Genomic DNA, 24,644 nt, shown 5'->3' with positions numbered 1-24,644 from the left:
GAAACCACCTCAGGTAATACTTACTTTGCCTGATAGAATTGTCGCAAAATTAAAAACTATAATTCCAGAGAAAATAATTATTTGGGACAAGCTTACGGCCTGTGTTCAAGGGAAAACTGAAGGTGCCACCGAATTCTTTAATAGATTCGAGCAGGTATTTTCTGACTTCAGTGGGCAGGACTTGGGTACAGAGTGCGGGAAAAGGTTGTTTGTGGACAAATTTGTACGCGGATTGTTGCCCGACATCCAGTCACAGATTATGTCCTCTGAGAGCGCTTGGCAGGCAAAATCTCAATCTGAAGTTTTGCACATGGCTCAGTATTATGAGAACCGTGTTAATAATGAGAAGGAGAAAATAGAGAAGAGGAAAGGAGATTTGAAAACTAAAGTATTATTACAACAAATTGTTAGAAACCCCAGAGGAGGCACGACACAGACCAGAGGTCAGTATGTCCCAAAAGGAAATGCTCCTTTGGGTTCTGTGAATATTAATCAATGTGCTTATTGCCACCAGGCAGGTCATTGGCGAGCACAGTGCCCCGTCCTTCGACAAAGGTCAAACAGTGCATTTGGGAGTATGGGTAGAAGACCTAGGGGCCGCCCTGGAGCAGGGGGCCCTGATAGAGGTCCGTTTTTGCAAGATCCTCAGCAACCTTTTTCACGGGAAAATCAGACCTTGAGTGTGTACTCGAGGAACATATTTGATCACCCTTCTGCTGCCTACCTTTCTGAAGAGCTTCCTTCCGATGATACTCTATTTCATTAGGACTGCCCGAAGCAGGGTTTGGAACCTTCACCTATTCCCGTTAATCAGAGAGGCCCCTATGTTGAATTTTTAGTGGGGAACAGGAAACACCAGTTTTGATAGACACTGGAGCACAGAAGTGCTCCATTGATCATTCTCGGGTTCCAAACATTCCACTGTCAGAGCAAACAAATGTTTCTGTAGGGTTTTCTGGTATACCGATTGTCTGTCCGGTTTCTTCACCGGTGTCTGTTTCTTTGGGTCCCTTTACGGACCATTGCCCTTTTCTTCTGACTTCGAACTGTGGACAGAATTTGCTGGGGTTAAATTTGTTAAAGAAATTGAATGCAGTAATTCATTGTTCCTCTGATGGAGTACGGCTGACGGTTTCACCACAGCAACTTCCCAATTCTCAGTTTCTGATTCGACCTTTGCCTCCTGAGTTTAGCGTTGTCCAGGAATGTTTATGGGCGGTTGACGACAATGATGTCGGGGTACTACAGATTGAGCCAGTTAAAATAGTTTTGAAACATGGAGTTAAACTACCACGCATTCCGCAGTATAAAATATCAGTTGAGGGCGAGCGTGCTTTGAAATGCATTGTCTCCGACTTTGTGCATCGTGGAGTGATCGAGGAGATTGCAGGAAGTTTATGTAACAGTCCGATTTTGCCTGTATATAAGAAAGGCGACAATGCAATCCCATACAGGTTCATAATTGATCTTTGTGCTATTAACAGAGTTGTTGCCCCACAATTTCCAATTGTGCCTGATGTAACAACGATATTGACAATGATCCCTGCTACGGCTACGCACTTCAGCGTTGTGGATTTAAAAATGCTTTCTTTAGCATTCCTATACATAAAGAGAGTAGATATTTGTTTGCGTTCACCTTGGGGGGAGGTTCATTTACATTTACTCGGGCACCTCAAGGGTATACTGAAAGTCCAAGCATTTATAGTAGAGCTTTGAAAGAGCAGCTCGACACCCTTGAATTGCCACCTACTTGTACACTGCTTCAGTATATCGATGATTTGCTTTTGGCTGCAGATTCTGAAAGTGCTTGTAAAGAAGGCACTGTACTGTTGCTTGTTCATCTAGCTAAAAATGGTCATAAAGCTTCACTCAAAAAATGTCAATATTGTTGTCAGGAGGTTGCCTATTTAGGCTACCTCCTGTCAAAGGAGGGGAGAAGATTGACACCTGAAAGAATAAAACACATTTCTGGCATGTCTGTTCCAAATACACAGAAGGAAGTCAGAGCCTTAATAGGTATGGCTTCTTACTGTAGGTTGTGGATCCCGAACTTTTCACTAGTGATAAAACCGATGTTGGCTTTGACAAAGAAGGGCATTTCTCTGCCACTGCCATGGAAATCGGAACATCAACGATCATTTGAGCTTCTCAAAACCGCGTTATGCTCTGCACCAGTTCTAGGTACTCCAAATTATGACAAGGCCTTTGTGTTGTTTGTGCATGAATGTGATGGATGTGCTTTGGCTGTGTTAACACAGGAACACGGAGGGAAGAATAGGCCGTGCGGCTACTACTCCTCCACCCTTGATCCTGTCGCATGCGCTTTGCCAAGATGTTTGCGAGCTGTTGCTGCTACTGCCGCGTCTGTAAAACAGAGTGAGGGAATGGTTCTAGGCCATGATTTGATTTTGATAGTACCTCACTTTGTAGATATCCTATTGAACAAAACCCAAACACAACACCTCACCTCTGCACGGCTAACAAGCTATGAATTAATTCTGTTTGCCCCTCACATTCAAATTAAGAGGTGTTGTGTTCTTAATCCGGCTGAACTTTTACCTTTCCCGCAAAACACTGTTTGCCGTGACGAAGAATTACCTGACTGCCTGTATACCACTGAACAAGAAACGAAGGGCGGGATAGATCTTATAGATACTCCTTTGGACAATGCAGAAGGGGAGCTGTTTTGTGATGGCTCCTGCTTCAAACTTTCAGATGGTACATCTACAGCTGCTTACGCAGTTATTACGTTGAGTACAGTTGTTGAAACTAAGAGAATTTCGTATAACTCCGCGCAGGCTGCAGAGATTATAGCGTTGACCCGAGCTTGTGAACTCTCCGAAGGGCGTATAGTAAATATATATACTGATAGCCAGTACGCCTTTGGGGTGGCTCACAACTTCGGGAGGCTCTGGTCGGAAATGGGTTCCTGACCTCAAATGGGACCAAAATTCAGCATGGCCCCTTGATAGTGCAATTGCTCTCGGCACTCTCGCTCCCTAGGCAGTTAGCGATCATGAAATGTGCAGCACATCGTAAGGTCATAGATGATGTGGTAAAAGGGAATGCTTTTGCTGACCTGATAGCCAGGCAAACGGCCACAGACCTTAGCACGGACATGTATGCTCTAAGGGAAACAAAAGATGCCTATGTAATGGATGAAGGTATTGGGTCTGTGCGAGATATTCAAACTGATGCCACAATAGAAGAATCTAAAAGATGGGCCGAAGGAATGGGGAAACTAGATGATGATGGGTGTTGGGTGGATACATCTGAAGGGAAATGGTTGCTCCCTGATTCCTATGTACTGGCAATGGTTACGATGGCACACGGTCCTACACATGTGTGTGCTCAGCAGATCACGAAAATGTTAGAACAAGTTTGGGTGAATAACAAGATTCTGGAGACTGCACGACGTTACGTCCAGAACTGTATGATTTGCTTACAGCACAATGTGGGGAAGGGGACAGTAACTCCAAGGGGAAGCTTTGGGCCCCCTTCTGTTCCCTTTGAGGTCATCCACTTTGATTTTATTGAGATGGAACGGTGTAACAATCTAAAATATGTTCTTGTAATTATTTGTGCTTTTAGTAAATGGGTCGAGGCTTTCCCCGTTAAAGATGCTACTGCCATGACCACTGCAAAGAGTATGGTAAAAGAATTCTTTCCTCGATTTGGGCTCCCAAGGGTAATTTGGTCGGACAATGGTCCCCATTTTGTTGCAGCAGTAATTTTGCAGATATGCACAGCGTTACATATTGAGAAACGATTTCACTCAGCCAGACACCCTGAAAGTGCTGGGTTGGTAGAATAAGCTTGCAAAAACATGTGCCGATACCAAACTGAAATGGCCAGATGCCTTACCTATTGTATTATTAGCTATGCGTACCACATCTCAAACTAAGACTGGGCTTTCTCCATTTGAGGTAGTGATGGGGAGACCTGCTAACATTTGGGGTCTCCCAAAGCCTAAAGCCCTGAGGGAGGAGGAAAATGTATTGCTTGTAGACTACTGCAACCAGTTGACTAAAAACCTGTATTTCATTTATCATCAGGTTTACTCAGCTTTACCTGTATGGTTCACGGGCCCAGGACACGATATTCAGCCTGGAAGTTGGGTCTTGGTGAAGGCCTACGAAAGGTCTTCCTGTCTCGCTCCTCGCTGGAAGGGACCCTACCAGGTGCTGTTGGTCACCCGGACAGCAGTGCGGGTGGCTGGGAAAAAACACTGGATCCACGCGACGCATGTCAAGAAACTTCCTCACCCGACGCCACACGTTACAGAAGAAGCAGAACCCCTCGCTGATGCTACAATCTCTGATCTTGGAGTAGCAAACAGCGCTGTGAGTGCATCTGAGAATTTCTCTGAGCCCGTGGAGCTTGGGGAACAGTCCATTTCACTTCCGGAAAACACTGTTTCAAGTTCTGCGACTTCCGTCGCCTCCGATACGCCGCTTCCCTCAGGAAGTGACAACACCTTATTTTCGGATGAAACAATTTTGGGTACCACCAGGTACAACCTTCGACGAAGAAAATAGAACTATGGCACGGGTCTTTCCGTGCATTTGGAAAAGAGAAATGATTGAAAGTTTTCTTTTGTATAAGAAAGTTCCTTTCGAACAAAAGGAGCAAAAGAAAAAAAAAAAAGGGATTCTGCTGGCTAGGGTTGGGAAGGACTAAGAAGTTGCGCGACCATAGTGTCGCCAGCAACGAACATTGGGGTCGTCGATTGGGAAACTGCAATGCCTGCCACCTCCACCGCTGCTCCCCGCACTGGACTTGTGAATAGGGGGGTGACCAACTCGGACAACAAACAATGTGCCTGGGCCCCGAAAACGTATTGCTGTGTTTTGTTAATGATAATTGGTATTTGTGCAATTACTGCTGTAGGACTTTGGTACTTTGAAGAAATTTACCCTCTAAAACCTCTACTGCCAACTGAGATTGCACCTACTGCTTTGACTCCCTCTGTACACCTTCACACTCTGTCCCCTAGAGACTCCCAACATAGACGAAAGTATCATAATAACACTTTAATGATAGTAATGAATGCAACGCATGCCATTTTTAATAAGAGTAATTGTTGGATTTGCACTCATTTACCGCAACATGGGGACAAGGGGCTAGGATGGTATATTCACCCTTTACCTTTAACGACTGCTTGCTATGCCTCCCTTAGAGCACTATTCTTTGGCCGTTGGAATGATAGCATCTCAGGGAACTTTGATGGAACTAATTTGAATGATTTTGAGAAACGTGAATTAACTCCCCTGGGATGCTCGCTTTTACCAATAAAGAAGTAAACCTAATGTTGCTTCTATTAGGCCGTCTGACAAACTATCTCTCCCCTTTCAAACGTTAATTTCCTTTAAAATGGCTCCGATAGGCAATAAGGACGCCGTGCCTCCTTCCTACTCTATAAATCATAGCCCTGATTCAGTCCCCTTTTGTGTACAAAGAAATGGCACTCGGCCAATGGGAGATTTTGAAGGTTGTATGAACATTGTAAATTTGACTGGAGAAAAATGGCCTCTGTATGTAGGGGGGCCTGTTTACTTTGTTTGTGGTAGTTTAGCATTTCCCTGGTTGCCCAAGGATTGGCAGGGAACCTGTTATTTAGGAATCCTGTTACCTTGGGTATTTGTAGCTAGTACATTGGAGGTTTCTAAGGCTCGCCCACGGCGGGACGAGAACGGAGATACCCCTGGGCAAGTATTGGGAGATATAGCAAAATCAGTTGTGCCCTTTTGGGGACAGATAGCAAACTCTGAGAACATTAGGGGACTAGCAAGGGTACTGGAGAGAACGATCAACCGGACCACGGACATACTCTACAATAGGACACTAGAACAAAAAGCAATAAGATTGGTAGCACTCCAAAATCGGATGGCATAAGATGTCATTCTGGCAGAACGAGGTGGAGTATGCAAATTAGTGGGGTCCGCTTGCTGTGTTTTCGTACCAGATTCCTCGCCGACAATTTTTAAAGCAATACAGAACTTGCATATCCTTAGTTCTGAAGTGCATATTACTGTAGGAGATTGTAATATTAGCACCTGGTTTTGGGATTCTTTACGATCTTGGGATTGGAAGGTGCTTTCTGTCATTCTGGTTATTTTGGGGATCCTGCTATTCCTTTGTTGCTGTTTTCAATGTCTACCGCGTATATGTGTAATGCTAGGGGGATGTTGTGCTCAAGCAGTGAGCACAGTAGGGCACAGAATGTATGCCCCAGATACAGCATCTAAAGAGTTCGTGTTACAAGAGGTTCTGATGAACGACCTAATGGCTATAGACATTACAGACAATGATTCGGGATGTATGGATGACAATGCATGGAGTTATTTGGAAAAGTATTAGAAATGATATTAGCACTTGGCATAGGCCAAAGGGAGGGTCTGTCGGAATCGAAATAATATTATGCCTCCTATCGCAGTAATTATATGTTTATTGGCCTACGCCAAGTTGTCTAAAATATCATGCGAATAGACTCCGCAGCAAGGTCTTGACCTTAACGAAAGTAATGTAAGTCGCCATCTTGGATTTAACCGCCATTTTAGGTTCTCTTGTAAATGTGGAAGTCACCCTGAACATCAAAATGGAGGCTGAATGACATTCTGAGTGAGATTCTGGCCGTTGTGACCTCCGCACACACGAATAATTAATATGCCTGCAGGCCACTTGTCGGGGTCGCGAACTAAGACCTTGTCCTATTGCTGACCTATGTGTAAATGTACAACTATATCAGCGAAACTGATCAAAATGCATAAATTATAGGATTGACCTGGCAAGGAACCCTAGGCCTGATCCCAAGAATGGTTAACCCGCGAGAAGGTTGGCCAAGGGCTGGACAAATCATATAAAAGACCCAAGTATTCCAATGTACGGTCTCTCTACTAATGCATCGAACCCTCGTTGACGTTCGTTACGTTACTCTGAGAGCCGAATAGCTATCCGTTTGTCAATTGACTTTGGTAACTGTTGTAGCTTTTTAAATAAAGCACTTGTATGTCCTTTGTAACCTGTGTTGGTGTGTTTCTTTTGGGCTTCCCAGCCTCATATCAATTTTTATGTTTTCACAGTTGGCGCCCGAATAGGGACCCTCAAGATTGATGCCGGATCATTGAAGGTTGACGCAGACTATCGAACAGGGATCGGACGGTGTCATACTGCGGGCCCGACTGAACGAGACGTGATACCTCGGCAGCGCTGCACGATCCGATCCTTGGACGATAGTCGTGTGGTCTGACACGGCATCTTGACGAGGGTCCATGTTTGAGGCAGGCAGATTTGTCGAAACCACCAAACACAAGGTAAAATTTGTTAGGTAAGTTCTTTGGTAAACCGTACGGTCCTCCTTAGGTTTGGTCAGGTGCAGTGGTGACCCGGCTCTTAATTTAACCCTGACAAGTTGAATTTGGCGTATTGTATCTGCAGACACAATTATTGACCAGGTAACACCAATTTTTTGTGAAATACCTGGGAAATTGTCTAGCTGCTTTAGGGCTCTGTTCCGCAGCGATCGACAATCTTTGGAATTTAGCCGCCCGGCACCACAGGAGGGGTCGCCGGCATGTACTATGTACTGTAAGGATGGCATTGGTAGTATAGTATTTAATGATATTTGGCACAGACAGTCCAGACATGCCTCCGAATTTCAGTGGCCAATCAATGGCAGTTTTGAGATCCCCCGTATTGAATACCTAGAATCGGTCTTGCTAAAAAAGAAGGCTAGACCTGCAGCCTTTGATGTTTTGCAGAATTGGAAAAAAGAAGCATTGCAGCAGCTTAAAAGTAGGGATAAACATGCACGCCGTCATAAAACAAATGCCGAAAAAGCGTTGTTATATGATAAGGAAAAACATTCAGAGTCAGTTAAAAATATGGATAGGGCTTTTTCACTTGGAATCCAGAAAATGTATCCCTCTAAAGATTTCCATGTTTCTGAAGAATTTATTGAAAAATTGTTAAACGAACGCAGGCCTGGTGCCTCTGCGCCACCTCCGTATGATCCTCTCCTGGATGCTCTGCCCATTCCTGCTGTTGTCCCTGCTGTTATTCCTGTTCCCCCTGTACAACCTATTGTTCCTATTCCTCTAGCTGTTGTCCCTCCACCTATCGCACCGCCCCTTCCTCTTGCACCGATAGTTGCACCCTTATTAAATTTATCTGCACCTCCGCTCCCGAGTGGTCCCGTATTGACTGAAGTTGATCAAGGTGCAGGGTCAAAGATTGTCACTCGTAATACTGTTTCCGCAGATAAGAAACAGGAATTGTATGCATGGGCTAAGCACTGTATGGAGAAAGGTGATCAAGTTAATGTTTTTTCCACATTATCTAATTTGAACAGTTTTCCGGAGAAAAATGTTTTTATCGAAGGTTTGGGGACTCATTTATGTGTGATGTGGGGTAGATTACAAAATTCGGATCTTCTACAAGGGTAAGAGTTCTAAATACTTTGGCACTTTCGATGGACACAGAGAAGAAAGTACATGGTCATGTTGAAAGATTGTTCTTTCATAGGATAGGAGGGACTTTGAAAAGTCACAAGATGGGGATGATGAAGACGATAGTATGTATGTACAGAAACGGTTCCTTCCGTGTCGTAGATCGGCACCTGAGGAAGTACGAATTTGTACCAAAGATGCGATTCGATGGATCTCGGATTCATCGATTCCGCCAGATGAAGTATATGATACGTATAGTCAGTATACCGTAGAAATGCAAAGGAAGGTAATTCAGGTAATGGTACAGTACCTGCAAGAAGAATGTGTAAGGAAGAAGGTTAGTTGCCCTATAGAGTTGTTGGGAATTGTTAAAAGGGCTTTTTCGCCCGACACTTCTTCGGCTGCCTTAGCGCTCGACCTGACTCTATTGCTGAGTAAGCGGTCGTAGGTACCTATATCTCAGTTGCCTATGAGAGAGGTTCCTCCGACATTCGTCCCAAAGGTTGAGATTCCCACAAACGCTGGGATTGGTGCACCCGCTGTGGATATCCCTGCGCATTATGTATCGCAATTCGTTCACGTCCCGTTTTCACGACAGGAAGTGAACACTATTAAACAATCAGTTCCCGATATCAGGAAAAACCTGACAGGGTTTTACAAAGAGATAGAGTCCGTCTTGCAGTCCTCTGTGTTCACCTTAAGTGATATTGACTTGCTATTCCCTGTACTCCTACCCGTGGATGTATGGAAGCAGGTTCAGACAATAGACGATGTGCCAGGGTTGGGAGATACGTGGGCTAATATGATTAGGGTTGATGGGGAAAGACCAGCTGGTGAGAAACCACCTCAGGTAATACTTACTTTGCCTGATAGAATTGTCGCAAAATTAAAAACTATAATTCCAGAGAAAATAATTATTTGGGACAAGCTTACGGCCTGTGTTCAAGGGAAAACTGAAGGTGCCACCGAATTCTTTAATAGATTCGAGCAGGTATTTTCTGACTTCAGTGGGCAGGACTTGGGTACAGAGTGCGGGAAAAGGTTGTTTGTGGACAAATTTGTACGCGGATTGTTGCCCGACATCCAGTCACAGATTATGTCCTCTGAGAGCGCTTGGCAGGCAAAATCTCAATCTGAAGTTTTGCACATGGCTCAGTATTATGAGAACCGTGTTAATAATGAGAAGGAGAAAATAGAGAAGAGGAAAGGAGATTTGAAAACTAAAGTATTATTACAACCAATTCTTAGAAACCCCAGCGGAGGCACGACACAGACCAGAGGTCAGTATGTCCCAAAAGGAAATGCTCCTTTGGGTTCTGTGAATATTAATCAATGTGCTTATTGCCACCAGGCAGGTCATTGGCGAGCACAGTGCCCCGTCCTTCGACAAAGGTCAAACAGTGCATTTGGGAGTATGGGTAGAAGACCTAGGGGCCGCCCTGGAGCAGGGGGCCCTGATAGAGGTCCGTTTTTGCAAGATCCTCAGCAACCTTTTTCACGGGAAAATCAGACCTTGAGTGTGTACTCGAGGAACATATTTGATCACCCTTCTGCTGCCTACCTTTCTGAAGAGCTTCCTTCCGATGATACTCTATTTCATTAGGACTGCCCGAAGCAGGGTTTGGAACCTTCACCTATTCCCGTTAATCAGAGAGGCCCCTATGTTGAATTTTTAGTGGGGAACAGGAAACACCAGTTTTGATAGACACTGGAGCACAGAAGTGCTCCATTGATCATTCTCGGGTTCCAAACATTCCACTGTCAGAGCAAACAAATGTTTCTGTAGGGTTTTCTGGTATACCGATTGTCTGTCCGGTTTCTTCACCGGTGTCTGTTTCTTTGGGTCCCTTTACGGACCATTGCCCTTTTCTTCTGACTTCGAACTGTGGACAGAATTTGCTGGGGTTAAATTTGTTAAAGAAATTGAATGCAGTAATTCATTGTTCCTCTGATGGAGTACGGCTGACGGTTTCACCACAGCAACTTCCCAATTCTCAGTTTCTGATTCGACCTTTGCCTCCTGAGTTTAGCGTTGTCCAGGAATGTTTATGGGCGGTTGACGACAATGATGTCGGGGTACTACAGATTGAGCCAGTTAAAATAGTTTTGAAACATGGAGTTAAACTACCACGCATTCCGCAGTATAAAATATCAGTTGAGGGCGAGCGTGCTTTGAAATGCATTGTCTCCGACTTTGTGCATCGTGGAGTGATCGAGGAGATTGCAGGAAGTTTATGTAACAGTCCGATTTTGCCTGTATATAAGAAAGGCGACAATGCAATCCCATACAGGTTCATAATTGATCTTTGTGCTATTAACAGAGTTGTTGCCCCACAATTTCCAATTGTGCCTGATGTAACAACGATATTGACAATGATCCCTGCTACGGCTACGCACTTCAGCGTTGTGGATTTAAAAATGCTTTCTTTAGCATTCCTATACATAAAGAGAGTAGATATTTGTTTGCGTTCACCTTGGGGGGAGGTTCATTTACATTTACTCGGGCACCTCAAGGGTATACTGAAAGTCCAAGCATTTATAGTAGAGCTTTGAAAGAGCAGCTCGACACCCTTGAATTGCCACCTACTTGTACACTGCTTCAGTATATCGATGATTTGCTTTTGGCTGCAGATTCTGAAAGTGCTTGTAAAGAAGGCACTGTACTGTTGCTTGTTCATCTAGCTAAAAATGGTCATAAAGCTTCACTCAAAAAATGTCAATATTGTTGTCAGGAGGTTGCCTATTTAGGCTACCTCCTGTCAAAGGAGGGGAGAAGATTGACACCTGAAAGAATAAAACACATTTCTGGCATGTCTGTTCCAAATACACAGAAGGAAGTCAGAGCCTTAATAGGTATGGCTTCTTACTGTAGGTTGTGGATCCCGAACTTTTCACTAGTGATAAAACCGATGTTGGCTTTGACAAAGAAGGGCATTTCTCTGCCACTGCCATGGAAATCGGAACATCAACGATCATTTGAGCTTCTCAAAACCGCGTTATGCTCTGCACCAGTTCTAGGTACTCCAAATTATGACAAGGCCTTTGTGTTGTTTGTGCATGAATGTGATGGATGTGCTTTGGCTGTGTTAACACAGGAACACGGAGGGAAGAATAGGCCGTGCGGCTACTACTCCTCCACCCTTGATCCTGTCGCATGCGCTTTGCCAAGATGTTTGCGAGCTGTTGCTGCTACTGCCGCGTCTGTAAAACAGAGTGAGGGAATGGTTCTAGGCCATGATTTGATTTTGATAGTACCTCACTTTGTAGATATCCTATTGAACAAAACCCAAACACAACACCTCACCTCTGCACGGCTAACAAGCTATGAATTAATTCTGTTTGCCCCTCACATTCAAATTAAGAGGTGTTGTGTTCTTAATCCGGCTGAACTTTTACCTTTCCCGCAAAACACTGTTTGCCGTGACGAAGAATTACCTGACTGCCTGTATACCACTGAACAAGAAACGAAGGGCGGGATAGATCTTATAGATACTCCTTTGGACAATGCAGAAGGGGAGCTGTTTTGTGATGGCTCCTGCTTCAAACTTTCAGATGGTACATCTACAGCTGCTTACGCAGTTATTACGTTGAGTACAGTTGTTGAAACTAAGAGAATTTCGTATAACTCCGCGCAGGCTGCAGAGATTATAGCGTTGACCCGAGCTTGTGAACTCTCCGAAGGGCGTATAGTAAATATATATACTGATAGCCAGTACGCCTTTGGGGTGGCTCACAACTTCGGGAGGCTCTGGTCGGAAATGGGTTCCTGACCTCAAATGGGACCAAAATTCAGCATGGCCCCTTGATAGTGCAATTGCTCTCGGCACTCTCGCTCCCTAGGCAGTTAGCGATCATGAAATGTGCAGCACATCGTAAGGTCATAGATGATGTGGTAAAAGGGAACGCTTTTGCTGACCTGATAGCCAGGCAAACGGCCACAGACCTTAGCACGGACATGTATGCTCTAAGGGAAACAAAAGATGCCTATGTAATGGATGAAGGTATTGGGTCTGTGCGAGATATTCAAACTGATGCCACAATAGAAGAATCTAAAAGATGGGCCGAAGGAATGGGGAAACTAGATGATGATGGGTGTTGGGTGGATACATCTGAAGGGAAATGGTTGCTCCCTGATTCCTATGTACTGGCAATGGTTACGATGGCACACGGTCCTACACATGTGTGTGCTCAGCAGATCACGAAAATGTTAGAACAAGTTTGGGTGAATAACAAGATTCTGGAGACTGCACGACGTTACGTCCAGAACTGTATGATTTGCTTACAGCACAATGTGGGGAAGGGGACAGTAACTCCAAGGGGAAGCTTTGGGCCCCCTTCTGTTCCCTTTGAGGTCATCCACTTTGATTTTATTGAGATGGAACGGTGTAACAATCTAAAATATGTTCTTGTAATTATTTGTGCTTTTAGTAAATGGGTCTAGGCTTTCCCCGTTAAAGATGCTACTGCCATGACCACTGCAAAGAGTATGGTAAAAGAATTCTTTCCTCGATTTGGGCTCCCAAGGGTAATTTGGTCGGACAATGGTCCCCATTTTGTTGCAGCAGTAATTTTGCAGATATGCACAGCGTTACATATTGAGAAACGATTTCACTCAGCCAGACACCCTGAAAGTGCTGGGTTGGTAGAATAAGCTTGCAAAAACATGTGCCGATACCAAACTGAAATGGCCAGATGCCTTACCTATTGTATTATTAGCTATGCGTACCACATCTCAAACTAAGACTGGGCTTTCTCCATTTGAGGTAGTGATGGGGAGACCTGCTAACATTTGGGGTCTCCCAAAGCCTAAAGCCCTGAGGGAGGTGGAAAATGTATTGCTTGTAGACTACTGCAACCAGTTGACTAAAAACCTGTATTTCATTTATCATCAGGTTTACTCAGCTTTACCTGTATGGTTCACGGGCCCAGGACACGATATTCAGCCTGGAAGTTGGGTCTTGGTGAAGGCCTACGAAAGGTCTTCCTGTCTCGCTCCTCGCTGGAAGGGACCCTACCAGGTGCTGTTGGTCACCCGGACAGCAGTGCGGGTGGCTGGGAAAAAACACTGGATCCACGCGACGCATGTCAAGAAACTTCCTCACCCGACGCCACACGTTACAGAAGAAGCAGAACCCCTCGCTGATGCTACAATCTCTGATCTTGGAGTAGCAAACAGCGCTGTGAGTGCATCTGAGAATTTCTCTGAGCCCGTGGAGCTTGGGGAACAGTCCATTTCACTTCCGGAAAACACTGTTTCAAGTTCTGCGACTTCCGTCGCCTCCGATACGCCGCTTCCCTCAGGAAGTGACAACACCTTATTTTCGGATGAAACAATTTTGGGTACCACCAGGTACAACCTTCGACGAAGAAAATAGAACTATGGCACGGGTCTTTCCGTGCATTTGGAAAAGAGAAATGATTGAAAGTTTTCTTTTGTATAAGAAAGTTCCTTTCGAACAAAAGGAGCAAAAGAAAAAAAAAAAAGGGATTCTGCTGGCTAGGGTTGGGAAGGACTAAGAAGTTGCGCGACCATAGTGTCGCCAGCAACGAACATTGGGGTCGTCGATTGGGAAACTGCAATGCCTGCCACCTCCACCGCTGCTCCCCGCACTGGACTTGTGAATAGGGGGGTGACCAACCGAAAACGTATTGCTGTGTTTTGTTAATGATAATTGGTATTTGTGCAATTACTGCTGTAGGACTTTGGTACTTTGAAGAAATTTACCCTCTAAAACCTCTACTGCCAACTGAGATTGCACCTACTGCTTTGACTCCCTCTGTACACCTTCACACTCTGTCCCCTAGAGACTCCCAACATAGACGAAAGTATCATAATAACACTTTAATGATAGTAATGAATGCAACGCATGCCATTTTTAATAAGAGTAATTGTTGGATTTGCACTCATTTACCGCAACATGGGGACAAGGGGCTAGGATGGTATATTCACCCTTTACCTTTAACGACTGCTTGCTATGCCTCCCTTAGAGCACTATTCTTTGGCCGTTGGAATGATAGCATCTCAGGGAACTTTGATGGAACTAATTTGAATGATTTTGAGAAACGTGAATTAACTCCCCTGGGATGCTCGCTTTTACCAATAAAGAAGTAAACCTAATGTTGCTTCTATTAGGCCGTCTGACAAACTATCTCTCCCCTTTCAAACGTTAATTTCCTTTAAAATGGCTCCGATAGGCAATAAGGACGCCGTGCCTCCTTCCTACTCTATAAATCATAGCCCTGATTCAGTCCCCTTTTGTGTACAAAGAAATGGCACTCGGCCAATGGGAGATTTTGAAGGTTGTATGAACATTGTAAATTTGACTGGAGAAAAATGGCCTCTGTATGTAGGGGGGCCTGTTTACTTTGTTTGTGGTAGTTTAGCATTTCCCTGGTTGCCCAAGGATTGGCAGGGAACCTGTTATTTAGGAATCCTGTTACCTTGGGTATTTGTAGCTAGTACATTGGAGGTTTCTAAGGCTCGCCCACGGCGGGACGAGAACGGAGATACCCCTGGGCAAGTATTGGGAGATATAGCAAAATCAGTTGTGCCCTTTTGGGGACAGATAGCAAACTCTGAGAACATTAGGGGACTAGCAAGGGTACTGGAGAGAACGATCAACCGGACCACGGACATACTCTACAATAGGACACTAGAACAAAAAGCAATAAGATTGGTAGCACTCCAAAATCGGATGGCATAAGATGTCATTCTGGCAGAACGAGGTGGAGTATGCAAATTAGTGGGGTCCGCTTGCTGTGTTTTCGTACCAGATTCCTCGCCGACAATTTTTAAAGCAATACAGAACTTGCATATCCTTAGTTCTGAAGTGCATATTACTGTAGGAGATTGTAATATTAGCACCTGGTTTTGGGATTCTTTACGATCTTGGGATTGGAAGGTGCTTTCTGTCATTCTGGTTATTTTGGGGATCCTGCTATTCCTTTGTTGCTGTTTTCAATGTCTACCGCGTATATGTGTAATGCTAGGGGGATGTTGTGCTCAAGCAGTGAGCACAGTAGGGCACAGAATGTATGCCCCAGATACAGCATCTAAAGAGTTCGTGTTACAAGAGGTTCTGATGAACGACCTAATGGCTATAGACATTACAGACAATGATTCGGGATGTATGGATGACAATGCATGGAGTTATTTGGAAAAGTATTAGAAATGATATTAGCACTTGGCATAGGCCAAAGGGAGGGTCTGTCGGAATCGAAATAATATTATGCCTCCTATCGCAGTAATTATATGTTTATTGGCCTACGCCAAGTTGTCTAAAATATCATGCGAATAGACTCTGCGGCAAGGTCTTGACCTTAACGAAAGTAATGTAAGTCGCCATCTTGGATTTAGCCGCCATTTTAGGTTCTCTTGTAAATGTGGAAGTCACCCGGAACATCAAAATGGAGGCCGAATGACATTCTAAGTGAGATTCTGGCCGTTGTGGCCTCCGCACACACAAATAATTAATATGCCTGCAGGCCACTTGTCGGGGTCGCGAACTAAGACCTTGTCCTATTGCTGACCTATGTGCAATTGTACAAATATATCAGCGAAACTGATCAAAATGCAAAAATTATAGGATTGACCTGGCAAGGAACCCTAGGCCTGATCCCAAGAATGGTTAACCCGCGAGAGGGTTGGCCAAGGGCTGGACAAATCATGTTAAAGACCCAAGTATTCCAATGTACGGTCTCTCTACTAATGCATCGAACCCTCGTTGAAGTTTGTTACGTTACTCTGAGAGCCGAATAGCTATCCGTTTGTCAATTGACTTTAGTAACTGTTGTAGCTTTTTAAATAAAGCACGTGTATGTCCTTTGTAACCTGTGTTGGTGTGTTTCTTTTGGGCTTCCCAGCCTCATATCAATTTTTATGTTTTCACAGTCTGTGCCATTGCAAAAGGCGTCCAGCCATATGCAAATCAGTCAGAGGTTAAGATTGACTCTAAACCTTCCAGCCATCACCTCTTTTGTTTTGCTTTGCAAAGCGTAACTTGCCAGATGCATTTCATGTTTTTTCAAAACTGAAAGTAAAATGAGATTAAAGGCAATTCCACCTGTTTTTATTGAATTGAAGTGACACAACAATATGCAAGTGCTAGTTTGAGTGGTCCCCTATGTACAATAAACACTTTTTAAAAAAATGAGCCCGAATGAGACTTAAAGCTGATCCAGTCCATTGTAAGATGGGTTTCGTAGAAGCAGAAATCTGGCTGACAGTGGCGTGTGAACATGAAGCCAATAGCAAAGAGTGTTCCATATTCAGTATTGTTGTTTGGATGAATAGGGGATATTTTGGGGGGCAGATGCAATAGCCATGTTAGATGATTCTCCTTGGTCTGCTTTGAGCTGCTGTCAGCAGATGGTCAGTCGAAAAAAAAGTATTCTAGTTCTTCGCACAGAATTTATTAAGACCACCATCAAGGGTGACGTGAATTGAAGTATTGTCCAATTAGAAGGACTGTGAAACCTAGGTAGCAACACATTAAGTTTGGAGATTTGGGAAAAGATTTCCAATATAATTCCTCTGTTCAAGAATGGGCTTGTGTTGGTAGGGTTTATTGCTCTAATTTAACCCTTTAACCAAGCACATCAACAGTTTCACATACCGTATCTTCCTTGTTAGTAGAGTGCTTCTTTGTAGTCCTTTTTTGGTTAGGGTTGAAAGGAATCGAGTACGTTGCTTGTGAAGAGCTTTGGATGTCAGCGTGCGAGGAAGTTCTCACAGACATACCATCTGCCAGAGTCTGAGTTATTTGGTTGGTACTCACATCTGTGTGTGGTACCGAGCAAGGATGGAGTCAGAGGAGAGGCAGAAACTGCCAGCTGGTCTTGTTTTTGTTGTGGCCGGCTTCAGTTTGTAAGGGAGCACCCGAGTTGTATTTCTCACCGAACGCTGAAGAAGCTGAGGAAGCTTAGTGGTTACTCGTGCGACAGGTTGATCAGTAAAAGATGCCGATATGGACATTTTCTCAAAGTCCCACTCACATTCCACAATATCGTCTAAATAGTTTTCAGGTGAAGTCAGCTTGACGGTGAGGGAGCTCGTGCTTGCTATGGCATTGGGGTGATGGGCATGCCTCGAATACCTTCCATAGAGTGAGGTGCTTTGATGGTCGTCTTGGATATGGTCGGCTCCGCTGACGATCGTACATTTTTCAATATTACCTCTGTTACCATACACAAGGCGTGTTTGATCTAACGCTGTTCTTTAGCAAGTGTTGCACATATCGCCAGGAGGGCTTCCACACTAGCTGAAATAGCATTTAATGTTCTGATGATGGCATAATCTCTGGGTGGAGCATGGCCAATTTGGGCTCGAGAGGAGTCAGTCTCACTGTCCGTGCCCGATTCACTGTTGTCTAGGGCTGAGGAGTCGGAGGAAGGTATCAGGATGGCCATTTCCGAAGTAGCCTGCAGCTGCATCAGGTCGGGGGAGGCTGACAAGTTAGTGCAAGGGAGGCTGTCTTGGACTAGTGCAGAGGTTTCATTGTTTCTAGTGCCAACATAGTTTCTCTGAAGCCCAATGCACATATTGCTGGGGGATCGCTGAGGTGGAGGGCTTTGGGTCCTATAGGAGGGGCCGGGGTTTGGCGGGAGCATGTTGGTATATTTGGTAATAGAGGACTGTGTGTCTCTAGCGGCGTTAGAGCAGATTTTTTTCTGTAATTTAAATGAGGATTCTGGGCTTCTTTGTCATTTAGTTGGCCGTGACGAGGTGCTACACAGACCGTATTTGTCATGTGCTGCCTTCTTCATGCTCTAAGCAGAGGAAGATAACTGATCGGGCACAGCGTGTGTTTGTTACTACAGATCAGATATCAATATCCGAGTTTGCGCTGTGTGATGCGTTCCAATGTTAATCATGAATTGGAGTTTATCAAGCTAGGTGCATGCCATAAAACAGCTGTTTATGGAATGATAATCCTCTTACCAGTGGCTCCCGTTCCCTCCTCTTCCCACTGCGGACCATGGCAGACCACTCCACTGCCACTCGTGCACCGCGCTTTGTGCATGTGTGGGGTTTTTGTAGCTGAAGCTGGGTTCCTGCTTCAGGGGACCCCCCCTTGGAGAAGATAGTAGACAAACTCCAAATCGAACATTAAAACCACGGCAGACCACTCCACTGCCACTCTCATGCCACAGTTCACACGTGTGTGGGGTCTTTGTAGCTGAAGCTGGGTTCCTGCTTCAGGCGACCCCCTCCTTAGAAAAGATAGTAGACAGACTCCAAACTGAGCATTAAGACCACGGCAGACCATTCCACTGCCACTCTCTTCCTTCAACTTGATTAGTCAAACAAGGCCAAAGAGGTTATACCAGGGAACTGTAGAATGTATGCTTGTTCTGGCTAGTCTGCCGGCACACTTAAACAATTGGCAACAATGTCACAAGTTGAAAACAAGCAAGACAAAGGATGAAAATTCGATGCCTATTTATTCAAGTATTCCAAAACATGAGAACTTGTCTACTGGTTTAACAGGCCGAACCAGGGGTTGACCAAGTCAGCATATTTGAATGACATGTGTTGGGAAACAGATAACTAAAAACAGGAAATACTTTCTGTTTTACTGGAGTAGAAACGCTAGCAGTATATCTTGCTTTATTTTTGACCAGCCAGAGCGCACTTGAAAGGTTCCAGCTTCGTCATGAATGTTACGCCATTTCTTTCTTTTACGCATAAAACTTGTTTTAGAGATAGAGATGCACTGGGTCTGTATCACCTCCAGGTGGATATGTTTCTCATTTAACCATATGATCCCATGCTGAGCACCGTTGTTATCATCCATACTTGAGTTATGTCAAGGAGGCAATACCAAAGTAGGAGCAACCTTCTGCATTGTAACCTCTTGAGCAGATAAATGCCTCCCATGATTCCTTCCCTTCTGCCATTCCTCCCTAATTTCCTGAAGATTATATTCAATGCACGCTATCAATGCACTTAGCCCCCGAAAGGTTTCGTTTGTTACAACTCCTAATTCATCTCCTTGATCTGTCAACACACCTTCTCTCTGCAGCCAACTGTTCATTCCTAGTAATTCATGAACGAACGTCTATATTTCCTGACTCCAAGCTGAACAATGTTTCTTCTGTATTTGACTGTGCTTACTCCATCGAAATTCTGATGAAATATCTGCAAATAAATGTCTGTAGTTATCCAGAACTTTACATATAATGTGATTGAAGTTACAGAACAAACCAAAACAGAATCAGTCTAATTACAAATCATAAACGCTAGCTATCTTCAACCGATCAAATGCAAAATGAAGTGGCTAAAATTAAAATGTAAGAAATGCCACGGACTTGTCTGAATTCTCACTAACTTAGGTAAGAGCCACCGGAGAACCACAGAAGTCAATTCCAATTTCAATTGTAAACATTAATGGGGATGGATTTTTAAATTGAAAACAATTGGGCAGATTATTTCTGAAATACCACATGCGGGATTTTGAAAATACTACATTTTCAGCCTGACCTTAATGCCCTAGTAGTGGAAAAGTCAAACCCCCACAAAATAACACTTGCAGTATTGCTAATGCATGCATGCTGTTTTGCTGGATGGATTCTACATTTCTCATAATATCACAATTAAGAGATAATCCACATTACGCAGTCTGAGGTGAAATCTATGCACATCCCATTGATACTGAATCTGAGACTACATCCCCTTTTCAAGGATGGAAACCCATGGTTAACCACTACTTTCGAACGGAGGATAGCACAGGGGAAACGTGCTGGTCTTGGAAGCAGGAACACGTAGAGCAACAGAGGTTAGAATCCCGGATTCTCAGACCTAACACGTTATGAAAATAAAACACTAGTTTTACACTGGGCATAGTCCACCTAAACATGTGAACACTTTTTCTAAGTAACGGTCACATTTTACTGATAGATGGTAATCGTGGGTGGTTTTCAGAAGCAATAACTGTGCTATACCTCCCAGTCCAGGCCGTAGTCTGTTGTCATAGCCATCTAGCAGACCATCCAAAATTCTTGTGAATATAGTTGTATCGTCATTGGTGGGATCTTTTACCGTGGCAACAGATATCTGTGAAAAACTGTTGGGGAAAGGGCACAGATTCAATAAAACAAACATGACTGAAATCAGAACATATACAAATGTACAATCAGTAACGTGAATGCTGGGATGCAATGTGTTAGCCTTTGACACACAACACACTTACTTGCTTTGATTTTGTTTCACTGACCAACACTCTGGATAACTTGTAGCTAATATAAGTCAAGTCAAATATTATGTTGAGCCTTAGCTTGTTCCAGTCTACCCTCCCCCAGCATAGCTGCGGGAGTGTATTGTAACTAGTTAAAGACAGAAGTTAACTGAAGGAAATATTCAAATGTCCTGGCTGCTGTCTAGTGTGATATTTCTATTACTTTAGATCAGGGGAACACAATATTTTATAAGGCTGATATGGTTATTGGCATTTGATACCCTGAACATTATCACGCTACTATATAGACTGGGAGATATCAGTAACAGAGGGTGGGTACTATCATGGCATGCTTCACATCATGTTCTGCTGATCTCACTCAGCAAATTGGCAGCCTATGCTTTCTCTTCAGAGCATGCCAGGGAGAATGGTGAAAACCCTCACAGTAAGTTACTGTCCTCCATCGTCTTACAAGTTTACCTGCGGACACGTTTGATTTGATTTTGTCCTTTGGATTCTGAATGTTAAGCCTAGTGGGGCCACTCTTTAGTATTACATAAGCGACAGCAGAGAACCTTCCATCAGAATGAATGCAGTATCCTACCCTTGTCAGTACACACCCATGAGGTGGCTTTCCCTCATTGGCAATGGGTTGTGGCCTATGCAAGTGAGGATACATGTGTCCATTCATGGTTTGTAATAGCAAACTGTGCACACAGTTCCCAGCTGGTGTGTCTGTGTGGAAAAATTAGTACTGCCCTGCAGTGTACAAGGCTGAGTAGTGAATGAACCGCAACAATAGTGATTCCAATCTTAAAGGTAAAACAGGAACAGTAAAAAGATACGCCCCCTTCACCTTTTGTGGTAATGCGGGCTGAGTGCAGGCTATGCATGCTCAGGATGTGTGTGAATGTGAGGCAGTCGCAATAGTACAACAGCGCAAAAAGGAAATCAATTCAATAAATGATCTCATGGCTGTCTTTTATCGATGATCTCTTCATGATATGGCAAGGGAGTGAAACTGACTGGCTAAGATTTGTGTACAAATTGTATGAGAACCAATTACATTTTCGATTCATGGAAACCAACAGTCGGGACTCCATAGTTTTCTTGGATGTGGTGGCCAAACAAGAAAGTGGAGAATTAGCTACATGGCTGCACCAGAAACCTACCAGCTCAAATGTGCCATTGTATGCTACCACTAGACATCCTACAAGTTTGAAGTGGAGTATTCCATACGGAGAGTTTTTGTGATTTAGTCGAAATTATTCAAACATTGTTCCTTACATTTGCAAAAGTAAGATAAAAGCCAAACGTATTTTACATCAACGTTACCTTAAAAAAGTGATCGAATGAGCTTTATTAAAAGCCCTAGACTTGGATAGAAATATGCTGCTCATTTCTCCATCTGCAAATAAAGATCCAAAATGCAAAAATGATGCCTGACTAGTATTGACATATGGAACTCATGCTAAAGATGTCAGACATGTTTTGCAGTGACATTGGCATGGCCTCAAATCAGATGTAAATCTGGGATTAATACTGGGGTATAGAATTAACATCACCTTTCGAAAATCAACCTCCCCCAAAGATTCTCTTGTGCCCAGCTTTATAAATATGGACAAGCAATGTAACGATGATGCTTGGTTGAGGACAACCAGTCCAGGCTTCTTTAAATTTTCAAAATGTAAATCATGTCAGTATACCAAGAACTGTAGAAGCTACATACATCCTATATTGGAACACGAACTTCTGTATTAAGAGTAGAATGACTTGCAAGTCTGAATATGTAATCTATGTGCTAACGTGTCTGTGCGGAAAGTGGTACATTGGCCGCACAATTGGCAAGCTGGTATTACGTATTGTACAACAAATATGTACCATCAAAAATGCTGATCCATCTTCTCCAATGTTGAAACATTTTCAGGACAAACATGGCCACAATTGCAAAAGTTTGTTTTTTTCGCCATCCATGCTATGAAAAAACTCCCCGTGTTGGAGATAGAGAGCTGCAGCTATGACAGTTGGAAACTTATTGTATCCTATACTAAGAAACTAAGAATCCTGGAGGACATAACCTCGATGAGGAACTTTAAACCTTACCTATGTCTGTGTTTTTGGTGGCAATTGTCGATTGAACTGCCTTCACAGTAGTCATATGTGCACACACTCTCCTGGGAGGAGCTTCTAATGTGGATTATTTCTATTTTCTGGCTGTTGGATTTTAAACACTATTGCCTATGTGTTACTTTGCATTAAGTACAATGAATGAGCACTCTAGAAGCTTGGATGCTTTGCCAGCATGCTTCATGAGTGGTTTATAGCAGGGAAAAGTAGGAAAACATGGATGTTGACACAAGACGAACATCCAGTATCCTTAATTCATCTAGGTCTGATGCCTATTCTTTATATTGTAATCTATAGAAGCACACAGGCAATGATGCTGCCTAACATTGGTGTCAGTGTATTAGGAATCAGTATGTTTACTCTTTGATAAGAGCACTAGGCATGTTCTCCTTTGATGTCATGTTAGATGGCATGTATATTTGGCAACACAGCATGTGTTCGAATATATGGATGAGGATTTGGAAGGAGATTACCATATCCTACCATGCACCATATTGATTGCTTACAGCTGCTAACCCAAATTGGGAGGTTGGTGCTATCCTCTGATTAGCAGGCTCTGTAATGTTTTAATTTCTCCATCTACATATACACACATTTATAGCATCACCTATAGTGCACTTAATCAGATGTGATTAAGGTTAATGTGGCAATAAGACCCGAGGCGGTGGGCCAATACCGCCCCAGGTAATGCCCGCGGGGCCTTAGTTACAGGCCCGAGTGTAGCGGGGGATGTAGTTACAGGCCCGAGCATAGCGAGGGCCTTAACGAAGCCCCGGGGGCATTACCGTGGGTGGTATTGGCCCGCTGCAGAGGGTCTTATAGCCATTAGTACCCCGGCCCGTTAGACCGGGGTACTAATGGCATTTTATTCTGTTTTGAGACGCTGCCGCGTTTCGAAACAGAAAAAAAAAAAAGTTGCTTAAAAATGGCTGCCAGGAAATGGAAAACATAGTCCGTTTTCCCTTTCCATGATGACCATCGGGAGCGGTCACTCTGGGAACAGAAGTGTTACCAGCGCGTTCGCTCCAAGAAAAGAAGAAAAAAGAAGGTAAGTGGGATTGGGAGGGTGTGGAGGGGATAGTTTGTGGGGGGGGAGTAAAATAAAACTTACTTGAATCCCCGGCGGGGGACGAAAGAAGCCTCCAGCCATGGGGAGGCTCGGAGCCGGGATTGCCCCGTTTCGAGCCTCCTCATTGGCTAAGGGGCTGCCACGCCCCTTGCTGGGAACAGAGTACCCGGCACGCATGGCGTACATGGAATACCATGTGGTATGGCTCGGAAAAGAGCCAATCCACACACTGTACCCCCGGTGCACAGCGTGTGCCGGGCACTAATGTACTATATGTGCGTTTGAGATTCTAAAGTTGTCATTTAATACAACTGCACTTGCACTTTACATCACAACAAGTCCAGATAAGCACTAGCACTTTAAGAGATGGATTCTGTCCTCATTGCCAAACTGTGGTGGTGCTTCAAAGTGAATCATCTAATTAGAAATTCACTTTCACTTTACATGAATAGGTTTAGACACGCACCAGCATGTTAGAAGATGGACACTGTCCTCAATGTCTAATCTCTATTTGGTGTATTCATGAAGGGTTGCATTTTGCTAGTGTTCCAAAATGAGCTATTTAACTACAACCGCACTTGTGCTTTATAGTTGAATAGCTCTGATAAGCATCAGACCCTTATAACGTGGACATTAGAACGTCCAATGTTGCATAATTTAAGTAAGGCAGTTGCACTTTATAATGCAAAAGTCAGCACCAGCACTTTAGAATATGGATACTGTGGATGTCCAGTCTCTATTTGTGTGTTAATTATTGCTGCATAATCCAAAGAAGGAGCTTGCACTTCACAATAGCAACATTTCAGACAAGCACTAGCACTTCAG

At 43.9% G+C, this 24,644-nt stretch overlaps 2 protein-coding genes across 7 annotated transcripts in view; one reads left to right on the top strand and one right to left on the bottom strand.

Annotated features, from left to right (window-relative positions):
• GABRB3 (gamma-aminobutyric acid type A receptor subunit beta3) overlaps positions 1-24,644 on the top strand; it is a 1,350,469-nt gene that overhangs the window by 355,716 nt on the left and 970,109 nt on the right. The window lies entirely within an intron of this gene.
• Positions 1-24,644, bottom strand: part of GABRA5 (gamma-aminobutyric acid type A receptor subunit alpha5) — an 857,372-nt gene that overhangs the window by 749,830 nt on the left and 82,898 nt on the right. For 5 of the 6 annotated variants that reach the window (XM_069636596.1, XM_069636598.1, XM_069636597.1 and 2 more), the window contains exon 3: positions 20,391-20,512. The exons of the other annotated variant lie outside the window; for it this stretch is intronic. In XM_069636596.1, coding sequence (XP_069492697.1) covers positions 20,391-20,512 — 122 coding nt within the window. The remainder of the gene's footprint in view (positions 1-20,390; positions 20,513-24,644) is intronic. 6 annotated transcript variants of the gene reach the window in all.

This window comes from Ambystoma mexicanum, chromosome 7p, assembly GCF_040938575.1.
Source record: "Ambystoma mexicanum isolate Mex_15411 chromosome 7p, UKY_AmexF1_1, whole genome shotgun sequence".
NCBI classification, from domain to species: Eukaryota; Metazoa; Chordata; class Amphibia; order Caudata; family Ambystomatidae; genus Ambystoma; species Ambystoma mexicanum.
Note: the sequence above shows the minus strand (reverse complement) of the source record. Positions and strands in the feature narration are given on the sequence as shown.